We start from the raw sequence: 15,018 nt of genomic DNA on the forward strand, positions 1-15,018 counted from the left end.
CTTTGAGACTTGAACATATACTCAAATGCTTAAATTATGACAGCAAATGCATATTAAGAAAGGAAGGTACTGAGAACGGAGCTGATATAAAATTAATAACGTTATTTTGATAGTTTAGCAAAGGCCTGTAACAGCTTCATCAATAGAGTAGTGTGGCTTTTGCTGAAAGCAGCAGTTTTCTTCATGGAAAGAATGTTATAGCAGAGGCAAAATGTATGGAAACAATAACTAAAAAGGTTTTTAGACTATCCCTTCAGATGTTATAGAATTATCTTGATTGTCTGCACAATAATTTTTCAAATACTTTTCAAATGTGTCATATAACTGAGCATCTTGTTTTACACAGCAGGAAAACATTCTTAAAACCAGAACTTGCTTTTATCGTCCTTGATTTTTCTCAACAATTTCCAAGGAAAACTCTGGCTTCAAATACAGGATGGGGTCATCCAACTGAAGTTTTGAGAAAGAAGAAAATTAAAATTGAACGACTTGCTTTTTTCTTCCTTGATTTTTCTGAACAACGTCCATGGAAACTTTCGCCTCATATAGTGGAATGGGTTCATCCAACTGAGGTCTGAGGAAGAAGGAAATTATTAGAAATGTCAGGTCTAGTTAAAGATGAGTAGAACCCAAAGGGTGGTAGATGAACACTGCTATAGCTCAATTCCATTACTTTAAATAATTCAAATATTCATTAGTATTTCCACTGTTAAAGTGATTAAATTTTGAAGGGAAAAATACCTATTTTATCCACTCCCTCTTTTATGAGCGATAAACAGATCCAACTTAAAAAACACAGCATTTCCCTCTTTTCAAGCTAGGGGTCATTTTACATTGCTTTGGAAGGGGTGATGAGGAAAAGCACAGTGAGGAGCAGTATGGAATGGAGTGAGGAAAACTCACAAACCTCTTCTGTCTTTGGGAATACTGGTGTACCATCAGATACACTTTGAGAAATAGTAAAGAATAGCTATTTAAACCAAATAATAATAGCTATTTAAATCAAATAATAAAATATGGAGGTAATAGATACATTGTGAGAACTGAAACAAAAATGGAAATACCCATCTTATCTCCTTGAGAATAGAAAAATAAACAAGAACAATGATGTGGTTACTTTAGCATACCTAAAAACACCAGTTGATAACTTCTCCATCACATCTTTTAAGATACGTAGCTGGAAAGATTGTTAAGGTGCCAATGCAAAGGAGAGAGGATTAAATATTAATAAAACTGTTCAATAAGCTGAAGATATTAGGCAGGTCACTTTTTTCCCTGAAGTTTTACCCTCTTAGAGATTCAAAATATTTAGTTACAGAAATCCTATAGGCTGTTGAGTTTATCTCTAAAACAGGGAAATGATTTGAGACAGCTGGTGGTGTAATAGAGCCTAAACTTCTAAGGGTAAATGGTAAGAGCAGCAAGCCTAGTGCCTGTCCTAAGTGATGACCACCATTATTGCAATGGATGGTAATGGAATAGTGTCTGGTTTTCATTTCTACACTACATATGGCATTTTTAGTTAAAAACAATTTTAGCATTTTTGTCTCTTACTTTTACATGTACATTTATTGACTAATCTAGTTGATAACAGGCTCAAAATTTATTTGCAGAAAAATTAATAAATGGTGTATATGACATACAGTTGTCCCTTGGCATCCATAGGGGATTGGTTCCAGGACCCCCAACAATACCAAAATCTGTGGATACTCAAGTCCCTTACATAAAATGGTGTAGATTTTACATATACCCTATGCACACCCCCTTTAAATCATCTCTAGATTACTTATAATACCTAATGCAATGTAAATTCTATGTAAATAGTTATACTGTATTGTTTTATTTGTATTATTTTTATTGTTGTATTATTATTTTTTTGCTACAGATGGGGTCTCACTCTTTCACCCAGGCCTGAGTGCAGTGGGATGATCATAGCTTACTGCAGCCTCAAACTCCTGGGCTCAAGCAATCTTCCAGCCTCAGCCTCCCAAGTAGATAGGACTACAGAGGCTGTATTGTTATTTTTAATTGTTTTTTTATGTTTATTTTTGATCTTTGGTTGGTTGAATTTGTGGATGTGGAACCTGCAGATACAGAGGCCCAACTGTATGTCACCAACAAAATCAGAAAATGATGTAAAAATTAACAAAAAAATCTATCTTGGTGCTTTAACCGGAATTCTAATATTGAGATCAAGAGTCTAGTACTCTTGAATTATTTATGGCTTAGAATCACACAGTAGGAAGATGTCTAGGCAGCAACTAGCTCATGTATGAACTGACTGAAGGGGGTTTGTACAAGTGAGAACTAAAGTCCAATTCAGGACTTCAGAAAAAGTAAATTAGAAAATGTGATCATAAATCATTTTAAAAATTAAAAAAAGGACCTAAGGAATATTAATTCACTTATTCACATCTCTGCAAGTTCTCTTTCTACTTCTGTTAATGAACCTGCCATCTGTGTGTGTGTGTGTGTCTATGTGTGAGAGAAAATATAGCATATGTTTCCGATTTTGGAAAATTTAACATTAGTTCATAAACACGTTATGTTTCAACCTGGTCCAGGGATTTATTTGTCAAATAGGTTAAAATCACCTTCTCATGGAAAGAGGGGGTTTGAGATAATTAAGGTATACAACACATACAAAGCAGTTAGTTTAGCTTCTAACATGTAAGATTCGAAACATGCTAATTAATGTTACTTCTAATAGCTATATTATGTTCTTTACTTTAGGAACTCATTATTCTTTTTTTTTTTTTTGAGACAGAGTCTCCCTGTGTTGCCCAGGCTAGAGTGCCGTGGCATCAGCCTCGCTCAAAGCAACCTCAAACTCCTGGGCTCAAGCAATCCAGCTGCCTCAGCCTCTCAAGTAGCTGGGACTACAGGCATGCGCCACCATGTATGGCTAATTTTTTCTATACATATTTTTAGTTGTCCATATAATTTCTTTCTATTTTTAGTAGAGATGGGGTCTCGCTCTTGCTCAGGCTGGTCTCAAACTCCTGACCTCGAGTGATCCTCTCGCCTCAGCCTCCCAGAGTGCTAGGATTACAGGCGTGAGCCACTGTGCCCGGCCGGAACTCATTATTCTTGATACTTAAAATGTTATTGGACATATAAGTTTTTACAAATGAAATTAATTAAAAATTCTTTTTGAAAGTTAAGTGTATTTTCCAAATTTAATAGGAAAATATTTAATCAGAAATAGTTTAAACTCATACATTTACTACATGAAGGGGTTTTGAAATCTTCTTAAAACACAACACATGCAGTATACTAATTACATATTACTATTTTAAAGCTTTGAATTAAGTATGTCATTCCTCCTAGAAAGGGCTGGCCTTTATACGTATACATATATAATTACATACATTTAGTATGTGAATAAAGTATGCTATTCAGTGGAAACAAATGTAGGGTATACAAATCTTTCTTTATACACACCTATACTCTATTAAGTAATGACTTATTTTTATCCAATATATTAAAATTTTTATCAAGTGTAGCTGCCTTTAAAATATTTATTTTTGAAATAATAGGAATTCTTAAGGTAACCCTGCTCTAAAGAGGTTTAGACTTTTCTTTTTAGAATTGTTTTTACATTCTCATAGGAAAACTTTTTATTACTTTTACCAAACTGTACTGATTTGGCTTCATTTATCAGATTTATCTCTGAATGACTTCTGTTTTTAAAAATCATGAGGTGGGAGGATCACTTGAGGTCAGGAGTTGGAGACCAGCCTGAGCAATACAGCAAGACCCCTTCTCTACAAAAAACAAAACATTAGTTGGGTGTGGTGGTACACGCCTATAGTCCCAGCTACTTGGGAAGCTGAGGCGAGAGGATCTCTTGAGCTCAGGAGTTCAAAGCTACAGTGTTACAGTGAGCAATGACCTGGCCACTGCACTCTAGCTTGGGCAACAGAGCAAGACCCTGCCTCTGAAAAAAAAAAAAAAAAAAAAAAAAAAAATCAAATCCATCCCCACCATACTCATTTGTTGAAGATTTCTTAGCATTGGTATTTATAAAACACCCCACAAACTCTTTAATTTAGATAAATATTCTGAAATGTTTTGTGCAATGGTACCATCATAAAAGTGTGCAACCACTCAAGGTGAATTGTAATTTCCATAATGTCAGCTTACAAACACAATAAAAGAAAATCATCCATGTATCTTATGGCTTATCTCCTATTCAGAAAGGAGTCAGACTGCCTGGGTGTGATTTTTGTTCTGCCATTTGCTATGTCCTTCGACATATATTAACCTCTCTATGCTTCTGTTTCTTCACCTGTGAAACAGGGATAATGAGAGTACTTACATCTAAAACGGTTGTTTTAATGTTTAAATGAATCAATACTTGCAAGGTACTTGGAACATTGTTTGGCATACTCAATAAAAGTTAATTGCTATTATTATTTCCTATTATCATAATGAAAGAACTTATATAGTAGAGTACAAGGTAAATTTCAAGCCAGAAACTGAAGTCAGTAGATAAAAAGGATATAAAGATATTTTCCCTGTTGTACATTTGACAAATTCCAAACTTCATCATTAAGGAAAGATACTGTTGCTCCCTTGAGGAAAAGGCAATGGCTGTCTGGAGGATCCAACTTGGATAGAATAAACAAAGACTGATCAATTACTGTGAGTTGAACAGCAGAAGGATTGGTATCTTGAGACAGAAAAACTTCTATACAAATTAGACAACGTCCAAGTCACAAATAATCAGCATACAAACTTTAATTAATAACAACATGTAAAGTATGTTTTCTTTTCTTTTCTTTTTTTTCTGAGACAGAGTCTTGCTCTGTTGCCTGGGCTAGAGTGTCGTGGCATCAGCCTAGTTCAAACTCCTGGGCTCAAGCTATCCTCCTCCTGCCTCAGCCTTCTGAGTAGCTGGGACTACAGGTGTGTGCCACCATGCCCAGCTAATTTTTTCTATATATTTTTACTTGTCTAGCTAATTTTTTCTATATATTTTTACTTGTCTAGCTAATTTCTTTCTATTTTTAGTAGAGACAGGGTATCACTCTTGCTGAGGCTGGTCTCGAACTCCTGACCTCAAGTGATCCTCCTGCCTTGGCCTCCCAGAGTGCTAGGATTATAGGCATGAGCCACCATGCCTGGCCTAATGTTTTCTTTTCTATTTCATGGTTCAAAATGATGAAATAGCAAGGTGATAGGTATATGGCAGAATCCTGGATTCACCTAGAATCCTGGTGATTAAGTGGTGGGGGGTGTGTGTCTTTTCTGGCCACTACTTACCAGTCACTTTCATGAGGATGTTAGAAAATCAATGCAGACTGATATATGAGAATTATGATATTTGCATATCAGCCATGATATAAATATTTAATCAGAATTCTGCTGAAAAACATAACTTTGGGAGATACCTATATACACATAATACAGTAGTTCTAATTTTAATAATTAGGAAACTGTGGTAATTTTATACAGAAATATTTTGCTAAGTATATGTCAAAAATAATATTTATTACTAAGAAAAAAATGCCATTTGAAATGCTATTAAAAAACTCATAAGCCACTATTTCCAAATCATTAAATAAAATTATAATTCATTCTAGTTGAAAGAACTTCTCTATTAGGCAATATTTCAACATTTTGGCCAACATGTACCTAAAATTTAAAAAAAAGCTACATTTCTTTAAACATATAAATTTATACTAATTTAGCCATACCTTGCCTCAAAAAAGATTTTGGCATTATTGTTAATTATACTCCTTTTGTGTAACGGTAGTAAAAGTAATACTTTATTGTTTCTGAAATACCTGAAGGTTTTCTTCTGTTGTTACCCAATGGCCTCCAACACCAAGAAGTGTGATGATATCATGTTTATGTGGTAGTAGTTGTAATTTTACAGCTGGTTCATCATTTTTACTATACAATCTCACTTGTAAGGGAATGGTTAAAAAAGAAAGAGAGAGAGAAGAAATATATAATAATATGACAGAAATTTATTCTTGAAATAAATTCTTTTTACTTTTTAAAATTTTTATTTACTTATTTAGAAACAAGGTCTTGCTATGTTGCCCAGACTAACCTCCACTCAGGTGTTCCTCCCACCTTAGCCTCCCACCATGCCCGGTTCTTTCTTTCTTTGTTTTTGTTTTTTGGAGACAGACTTTTGCTCTGTTGTCAGGGCTAGAGTGCAGTGGTGTCATTGTAGCTCACTGCAACGTCAAATTCCTGGGCTCAAGCGATCCTCCTGCCTCAGCCATCCTAGTAGCTGGGACTACAGGTATGTGCCACCATGCCCAGCTAATTTTGCCATTGTTTGTAGAGAGGAAGTCTTGCTCTTGCTCAGGCTGTTCTAGAACTCCTGAGCTTAAGCAGTCCTCCAGCTTTGGTCTAGGCATGAGCCACTGTGCGCTTCCCTTCTTTTTTTAAAAAAAAATTAATTAATTTATTTATTTTCAGAATATTATGGGGGTACAAATGTTTAGGTTACATATATTGCCTTCTTTACTTTTTTTTTTTTTCGAGACAGAGTCTCACTTTGTTGCCCGGGCTAGAGTGAGTGCCGTGGCGTCAGCCCAGCTCACAGCAACCTCAAACTCCTGGGCTTAAGCGATCCTACTGCCTCAGCCTCCCGAGTAGCTGGGACTACAGGCATGCACCACCATGCCCGGCTAATTTTTTCTATGTATATTTTTAGTTGTCCAGATAATTTTTATTTCTAGTTTTAGTAGAGACGGGGTCTCGCTCAGGCTGGTCTCGAACTCCTGACCTCAAGTGATCTACCCGCCTCAGGCTCCCAGAGGGCTAGGATTACAGGCGTGAGCCACCGTGCCCGGCCGCCTTCTTTACTTTTTAAATGTAGGGATGAAGAAACATTTTTCTTAGAAAAATGCAATATACAGTATATTCAGATACCTTAAAATATACTTTTTGCATTAAAACTGGTCATAAAATTTTCTCTAGATTTAATTATAAGTAAAATATATAAAGATAAAAAATCCATCTTTATTTGAAAACCAGCAAAGTAATATAATACATAAGTAAGTCTGATATTTTTAATCATAACACTGATGGCTTAATATATTGGGATGAGTTGATTTCTGATTAAAGAACTCACAGACTCAAGATAGTCAAGATTAGCCAGGCTCAGTGGCCTGCGCCTACGGTTGCAGCTACTTGGGAAGCTGAGGCAGGAAGGTTGTTTGAGTCCAGAAGTTTGAGACCAGAGACAATCAAGATACTTTAACATAATTATTGAAGTGCTCATTTGAAAAAATGATGTCAATGAAATATATGTTTATTTTTACTGAAAGATTTTTCTCTGGGTTGATCTCAAATGTTGGAAATATTGGTTTAAAAAAAATCACACATGATAGTCATAGCCATATTTATGTATCCTTCTCATGTTAGAAGATAAAACCTAACAGTATAAATATAAGTACTTTGCAGCCTTATAAACCTATCCTTTAGGAGGGATAGTATTACCTAAGTGTTTCAGAGTAGGTGTTAAATAGGTATTGGTTAAACTAAAAAAGTCAAGAAAAGTGAAACTGGAACAAACATTGTACATTTTCCAAATAGAGACTGAAGAAGTCAACCATCCAATAGAAGGCAGCCATACAAAGCATTTCTGCTGACTGAATAAGCATCTGGAGGATAATGTATATTATCTGGGAATCACTAAAGATCATGTTCATAGGTTTCTTTGTAGAGATATGTTATCTGTTACTCGAACTGTAATGCCTATGCTTTAAAAGGCAAGCATGTTCTCTCTTCCAGAGAGACAGTGCTTACAATGGGAGTAAAGTGAAGAGGCTCCACTTTTAAGTAAGTCTTTAGTTAAAAACAAAACCCAAAACTAAACATCCAAATTAATAAATGCATTAATAATTATTCCCTGGTTATCTTTTTTCTGAAATTCATCAAACTAAAAATATTACACAGTCTACTGATTTCATAAGGTACCAACCTCCTGCATCTAGGACAATATCTACTCCCAGGCCACCTGTTTCTTCCAAACAGCTTTCAGCAACATGGACTTTCCCATTAGACACATCAATCACTCGGGCTGTAAAGGACAAGAAAGAAGGCAACTGTATGGTTCTCTATATGACCAATACAAACAAATCAGGGAAAAAGAAAAAGAAAAGCAAATAAATATCTATTCTCTGAAATGAGTTAAGCAATTCAAACAATTACTGAATTTTTTAATTTTTTTTTGAGACAAAGTCTCACTCTGTTGCCCGGGCTAGAGTGCCATGGCATCAGCAACCTCAAACTCCTGAGCTCAAGTGATCCTACTGCCTCAGCCTCCCAAGTAGCTGGGACTACAGGCAGGCGCCACCATGCCCAGCTAACTTGATATACATATATACATATTTTTTTTAGTTGTCCATATAATTTCTTTCTATTTTTAGTAGAGACGGGGTCTTGCTCTTGCTCAGGCTGGTCTCGAACCCTGAGCTCAAATGATTCGTCCGCCTCGGCCTCCCAGAGTGCTAGGATTACAGGCGTGAGTCACCGCGCCCAGTTACTGAATTTAAAGAGGAAAAAGTCAATTCAAATTATACTTTCTCATCTAACCCAGTATTGGTAAGGATCAATCTAAATGAAGGGACTAGCAAATTCAATAAAATAAAAATACAAACATTTTGTGGATAAGGTGATACAAGACTGATCTTTTGACACAGAGGAGTATTCTCTGTACCTATAGGATATGTAGCCAGAACTGAGAACCTGAAAACATAGAGGTATATATATATTGAGACATGAATTGGAAGATTAAGCAGTTTCTTTCTTTCTTTCTTTTTTTTTTTTCTTGAGACAGAGTCTCGCTTTGTTGCCCGGGCTAGAGTGAGTGCCGTGGCGTCAGCCTAGCTCACAGCAACCTCAAACTCCTGGGCTTAAGCGATCCTACTGCCTCAGCCTCCCGAGTAACTGGGACTACAGGCATGCACCACCATGCCTGGCTAATTTTTTCTATATATATTTTTAGTTGTCCAGATAATTTTTATTTCTATTTTTAGTAGAGACAGGGTCTCGCTCAGGCTGGTCTCGAACTCCTGACCTCGAGTGATCCACCCGCCTCAGGCTCCCAGAGGGCTAGGATTACAGGTGTGAGCCACCGTGCCCGGCCTCTTTCTTTTTTTTTTTCTGGTACACCATTCCCAGAGGTACTGCAATACCAGGTCGATGTACAGAGTGGACCGAGCAAGCTCCTAATCCTTCTCCCTGCTCCAAAAATCCATTTAATATATTGTCCTCAGACAGAGGACGTATAGATATTAAACTGATAAGAACAGATACTACACTTGATCTTAGCCAAAAGGCCGAGAAGCGGTAAGCAGTTTCTTGAGTATGTTCATATTTAATAGCATTTAGAGCTAAAGAGTACAAAAATATACAGATGCTTCACAATTTATGGTGGGACTACATCCCATTGTTCATGCACTCCTAAGTTGAAAATGCATTTAATACCTCAAGAAACCCATTGTAAAGTCAAAAAATCGTAGGTAGAAACATTTGTAAGTCAGGGACCTTCTGTGTTCAGGCAATATGGTAATTATCTACTAAAGGCTGTTTAATCCTTTCTCAGTTATAGAAATGCCTCCTACTTCCCCTTTTGTTCCCCCAAGTGAAGAAAAATCCTGAAGGTAAGGAAAAGAAACATTATGATTTTTAGCAGTAAGTGAAAATTAAGCTAATTTTAACTGGTTGCTTTAAAGCATTATATTAATACAAGAATTATATTAATAGAAAAATAGGAATTATTGAGAGAATTAAAAAATTCTGTTTTGAACTGGCAAATGAAGATGTTTATACTTCATTTTTGTATCTCTTAACACCTTTGTGTTGAAGAGAATTATTCTCAGTGTTGCTCAGAACAGAGGTGCAGTCCCATAGTAATCTAGGATTTGGGGGAGGGGAGAGGAGGAGGAGGCCACAAGAGAAAGGGGACTGAAGAAATCCAGGAGGGGCAGAATTAACCAATATGAAACATTTCCCTTCCACAAGACCTTTTGTGCTCTCTTTCTGCATTCGATTTTCAAATCTCTTCTTTTCACTTCTTTCCTCCTTTCTCTAGCCCCTGCATTATCTTCCTTCCATTTCTTGGTTATCTCTGCCCAGAAGCATAATGTAACAATGGAAATAACATAGGCTATAATGTTAGGCAGGCCTGGGTTCACATCTCCTTCCAGTCCTTTTCTTAGTTGTATATCCCTGGACATGCTAGTTAAATTCTCTGAAATACTATTTCCTGGTTGGCCAACCCAGGGTTATTAAGGACTTTAGGAGGTGACATCCATATTAGCACTCAATGAATATTACTTTCCTTCCTGCCTGCCCTTCACCTAATACTCTGCTCCTTCTTTTTGCTCATCATCTGTTAGTTTTTCTGTTTCTATCTTTCTCTTTTCCTTGTTCGTTATTTTCAGTCTCTATTTTCTTCCTCCTCTCCATATTCATTGCTGTTTGGATAGGTTCAATCTTTTCAAGAGCTCACCAGTCTCCACCATGTCCTGATCATCATAAACTATATGTTGTGATGACCTGTGTTTCCGTGCAAGTGGATCATCTCCCTTCCTAGTCTATCACAGAAAATAGACATTAGCGGTAATATTACAAGGTAAAAGAGGTTGAGAAACATACAAAATGGTGCAAAAATATATTGATTTATTGACTAAAACCAAAGAAGCATTGAGTATTTCTAAATTGTGTCAAAGTTTAGCTAATTCAAACTTGGGTAAGTTGTTGATGACAATGGGGCAAAGGAGAAAAAAACATTGAAAAATGTAGGTTTAAAAAACTTAAATAATTAAAATTAAAACTATCGCTTAAGTAAATTTGGACTCAGCCACAGATACCAAGTGCATTTTAATATTGACTTTCATTTGTGACTTTGTACTTTATTTTACAGGTGCAGTTTTTAAGGTGATTTCTCTTCATAATTACATTGTTAAAGTCTGCTGAGTAATATTACCCACCTATAGAAGGCCTAAGTCTTTCAAGGAACTGCTTGTCTTCAAGGCTGCATGCTGTTGAAATCACTTTGGCTCCCCTATGGTGTGCTAACTGAATAGCTATTGTACCAAATGCCTGTGTGGAAAAAATATATACAATGGGTTTATAGTTATAGAGCAGACGCCATACCTAATTTATTTTATAGATTATTTAATAAAGTATATTCTTTATTGTTACTTTAGTATATTTTTAAATGTTATCTAATAGGAAAAGAGAAAAAATACAGACTAGTAGGGAAAATATTTGATTGACTTTCTTCTTCAGAAGGGATGGTGGAAAAGCTGCACAAGTCACATGCTCTCACCCATAGTCTGACCACAGCACTTAATTTCAAGGATGGAGGGCCACATCCAGACACATGGTTTGGAAAGAGAAGAATGGGCCTTAAGGGCTTTGTCAGCATGATGGTCTAAGCTAATTATATAGTACACATGGGAGTCCAGCTACCTTTCTTTGAAGATCAAAGCACTTCAAAAGCTCCATCCTATTTCGGACCCGTGGGGTAAGTTCGGGGAAACATTACTATCCTGATGTTGGACATCAGGCTGAAGCCAATGCCGAAGACAGCTCTGCCTTTTCTTCAAAGAAAAGCAGGGGAGAAAGCACTTACATCAAAAGCCAGATAAAAAATAAAACCATAAATTCATCTCAACATTTTTAGATTATAATATTTTTAGGTATTTTAGTGTTGTCTTGAACTATTTTTTTGGATGATACATGTAATACATTTAAATTAGCACATTTTGATCTTATATGTGATCCATCTATAAAATGCCAACACTTTATTAAGAAAAGTGTAAATGTGGGAAATACGATACAAAACTGGTAGAAAGTTCTGGAGTATGGACTTCAAAGACTCATGAGCTATTTCAGGCTTTGTCTAACAGGAATGAATAAAAATGGTTTGTCTGCTTTAATACACTAGCAGATTCAAAGTAATAAGAAACTAATCACACTAAATCTAACATTTATCTCCTATTGCGACAAGCTGCTTCCTATAACAAAGTAGGAAGTTGATGCAGAAATCAGTGAGTGAGCTTTCAGCAAGGAATTATATTAGAAAATTATATTAGCTAATTTCTAAATTCCCTAAGCTAACTGTATGTTGGTCTGTTTCTGAACAGCATTAGCACCTACACTTGCTCCATCCATGATCAGCACTGATTTTCCAGGAGAGAGATGAGACAGATAATGCAGAGCTGTATAGGCTCGTACTCCATCACGAATAGTTCCAGCTGCTTCTGTCCATGTAACCTTCTCTGGTTTATGAACTACCAAAAAGAACAAGAGGAAACAATCCGTTAGAAAGTCCCATTAGTCCTGCCTCCTGGATCTATTTGTCTCCATCTCTACTACCACCAAGGCCCTGGTCCAAGCCCTATTATTATCTCTCACCTATATTATGGTTTCCCTATTTCCATTAAGGTCCATACATAATCCATTCTCCACATAGAACCAGTGTGTGTCTATTTTTTAAAACTTTTAACTGTGAAACAAAACACATGCAGAAAAGTACATGAAACATAATGTACAACTGGATACACAAATAAAAAGTTCCAGCTGCTTCTGAATGTGCAAGTCACCACTATCCTGGTAGAGAGGAACACAGCCATCACTCCAGCAGCCTTTTCTCTCCCCACCAGAGGTCGCTACCATTCTAACTCAATGTCTTATTCGTCTTTGTAGTTTATCACTCAAGTTTGCATTCCTAAATAATACAATTCAGTTTTCCTTAAGTTTTGAACTTTATATAAATGGAATCGTACCATATACTTTCTTTTCTATCTTGCTTTATATGCTCTACATTATGTTTTTAATGTTTTTAAGACATCTTTTTTGTGCACGAGGCTGCTGTAGTGTTTTCATTTTTGTTGTTTTATGGTATTTTACTATATGGAAAACACCTTCATTTTCTTGTCCATTGTCCAACCAACAAACACTTCTGTTGTCTCTAGTTTTCTGGCAGTTACAAGCCATGCTGCTAAGAACATTCCTGCATAAAAGATACTGTTACACTACGCATAGTCTTCCCTAGGATTTTAATTTGGAGTGAAAATCCCAGGGTATATTACGTTTCATTTAACTATATACTTCCAAAGTAGCTGTACCAACTTACTCTCCCACAGCAGTGTCCTGTTGCTGTAAACCCTTGGTATCATCAGATTTATAAATTTTGACCAATCATGTAGGTGTGTAATGGTTTCTCACTGTGGTTTTAATTTGCTTTTCCCTGTCTATTAAAAAGGTTGAGCACCTTTTAAGTTTACTGGGCATCTGAAATTCCCTTTGTGAAGTGACTATTCAAGTCTATCAATTTTTCTATTATTTTGTCTTTTACTTATTGATTTATAGGAATTCTTTGTATATTCTAGATGAGTCATTTGTTTATATACTATAAATATTATTTTCAACTTTATGCCTCTGTTTTTAATCACTTTAACAGTGTCTTAACTTTTTGAGTCTTGCTCTGTTGCCCAGGCTGGAGTGCAGTAGCATGATCATAGCTCACTGTAACCTCCAATTCCTGGGCTCATGTGATCCCCCTACTGCAGCCTCCGGGGTAGCTAGGACTACAGGAACACACCACCATGCCCAGCTAATTTTTTTTTTTTTTTTCTAACTTTTTGTAGAGATGAGGTGTCACTATGTTGCCTAGGCTAGTCTCAAACTCCTGGGCTCAAAGGACCCTCCCACCTAGGCCTCCCAAAGTGCTGGGACTACAGGTGTCAGCTACTGCATGTGGCCTAACAGTGTCTTTGAAAAACAGAAGTGTCGGCCAGGCAAAGTGGCTCATGCCAGCAATCCCAGCACTCTGGGAGGCTCAGGAGGGAGGACCACTTGAGACCAGGAGTTGGAGGTTACAGTGAGCTATGATTGCACCACTGAACTCCAACCTGGGTGACAGAGCAAGACCCTGTCTCTTAAAAAAAAAAATAAAGTGTCAGAATATTTAAAAAACATAAATATATAAATAATATACTAACACTTCTCTGCTTAAAATTCATCAATAGTAGCTTTCATTGCACTTGAATCAAAATGCAAAGTCCTAACATAGCTTAAGAAGCTCTACACGACCTGACCATTAAACTATTATTCCATAATAGGTTTATCTATTATAATTTTTATTTTGTGTTTATGTTGTACACTGATGTGATTATTTTTCACAGTACAAGAAATTCTTTCTCATTTTATTTACAATCAACTTGATAACACTTTTATAGTCTTTACCAGCTCTTTCAAATATATTTCCTCTAATAGCAATAGATTCACAAGGACTAACCATAGGGTAGTCAACCACTGTAGTTAACAACAAACTAGTGCCATCTAGTGGGGAAGCGGAGCATTCAAGCATACTTGTTGAAAATATTCAGGGGGACAAGCAGGGGATTAAAACAGTAAAAACACATTAAGCATCAGGTGATAGCACATACAGTACTTTATTCCTTACAAAACTCTTTAAGATAGCTATTCTAATTTTACTGATTATAAAATGGGCTTACGGATAATAAATCCACTTGTCTAAGGCCATATAGCTCCTAGGGTGAATGTGTATCTAGTCTAATAGGGCATGCTTAATCTACATGTGATTTACTTACTGGCCTCTTTGGGGGAATATGTGCCGTCATAAGAATTTGAACTGCCATATTTTAATAAAAAAAATCAATCATGCAGTCCTTAAAAAATGCTAACTGCAATAAAACTACATTTAAAATTTCAAAGGTTCTGGCCAGGTACACTGGCTCATGCCTGTAATCCTAGCACTCTGGGAGGCCGAGGCAGGTGGATTGGTGGAGCTCAGGAGTTCGAGACCAGCCTGAGCAAGAGTGAGACCCTGTCTCTACTGAAAATAGAAAGAAATTAGCTGGACAACTAAAAATATATGGAAAAAATTAGCCGGGCATGGTGGCGAATGCCTGTAGTCCCAGTTACTTGGGAGGCTGAGGCAGAAGGATTGCTTGAGCCCAGAAGTTTCAGGTTGCTGTGAGCTAGGTTGATGCCATGGCACTTTAGCCC

At 36.5% G+C, this 15,018-nt stretch overlaps 1 protein-coding gene and 1 non-coding gene across 6 annotated transcripts in view; both read right to left on the reverse strand.

The window, feature by feature from the left end:
* Positions 1-110: 110 nt before the first annotated feature.
* The window catches only part of CRYZL1 (crystallin zeta like 1), a 38,700-nt gene continuing 23,792 nt past the window's right edge, over positions 111-15,018 (reverse strand). For 3 of the 5 annotated variants that reach the window (XM_045540583.1, XM_045540585.1, XM_045540586.1), the window contains exons 7-13: positions 12,142-12,275; positions 10,968-11,079; positions 7,952-8,050; positions 5,793-5,914; positions 4,508-4,613; positions 1,128-1,173; positions 111-574 (exon numbers count right to left, since the gene is read on the reverse strand). In XM_045540583.1, coding sequence (XP_045396539.1) covers positions 475-574; positions 1,128-1,173; positions 4,508-4,613; positions 5,793-5,914; positions 7,952-8,050; positions 10,968-11,079; positions 12,142-12,275 — 719 coding nt within the window. In that variant the 3' untranslated portion in view covers positions 111-474. Of the gene's footprint in view, positions 575-1,127; positions 1,178-4,507; positions 4,614-5,792; positions 5,915-7,951; positions 8,051-10,967; positions 11,080-12,141; positions 12,276-15,018 lie in introns of all 5 variants that reach the window. The other 2 variants (XM_045540584.1, XM_045540587.1) reach the window with 2 other exon arrangements.
* LOC123630999 lies at positions 9,134-9,323 on the reverse strand. The gene has a single exon (XR_006732907.1). It is a non-coding gene; the product is annotated as a U2 spliceosomal RNA (small nuclear RNA).

Source organism: Lemur catta, chromosome 1, assembly GCF_020740605.2.
Source record: "Lemur catta isolate mLemCat1 chromosome 1, mLemCat1.pri, whole genome shotgun sequence".
Taxonomy (NCBI): Eukaryota; Metazoa; Chordata; class Mammalia; order Primates; family Lemuridae; genus Lemur; species Lemur catta.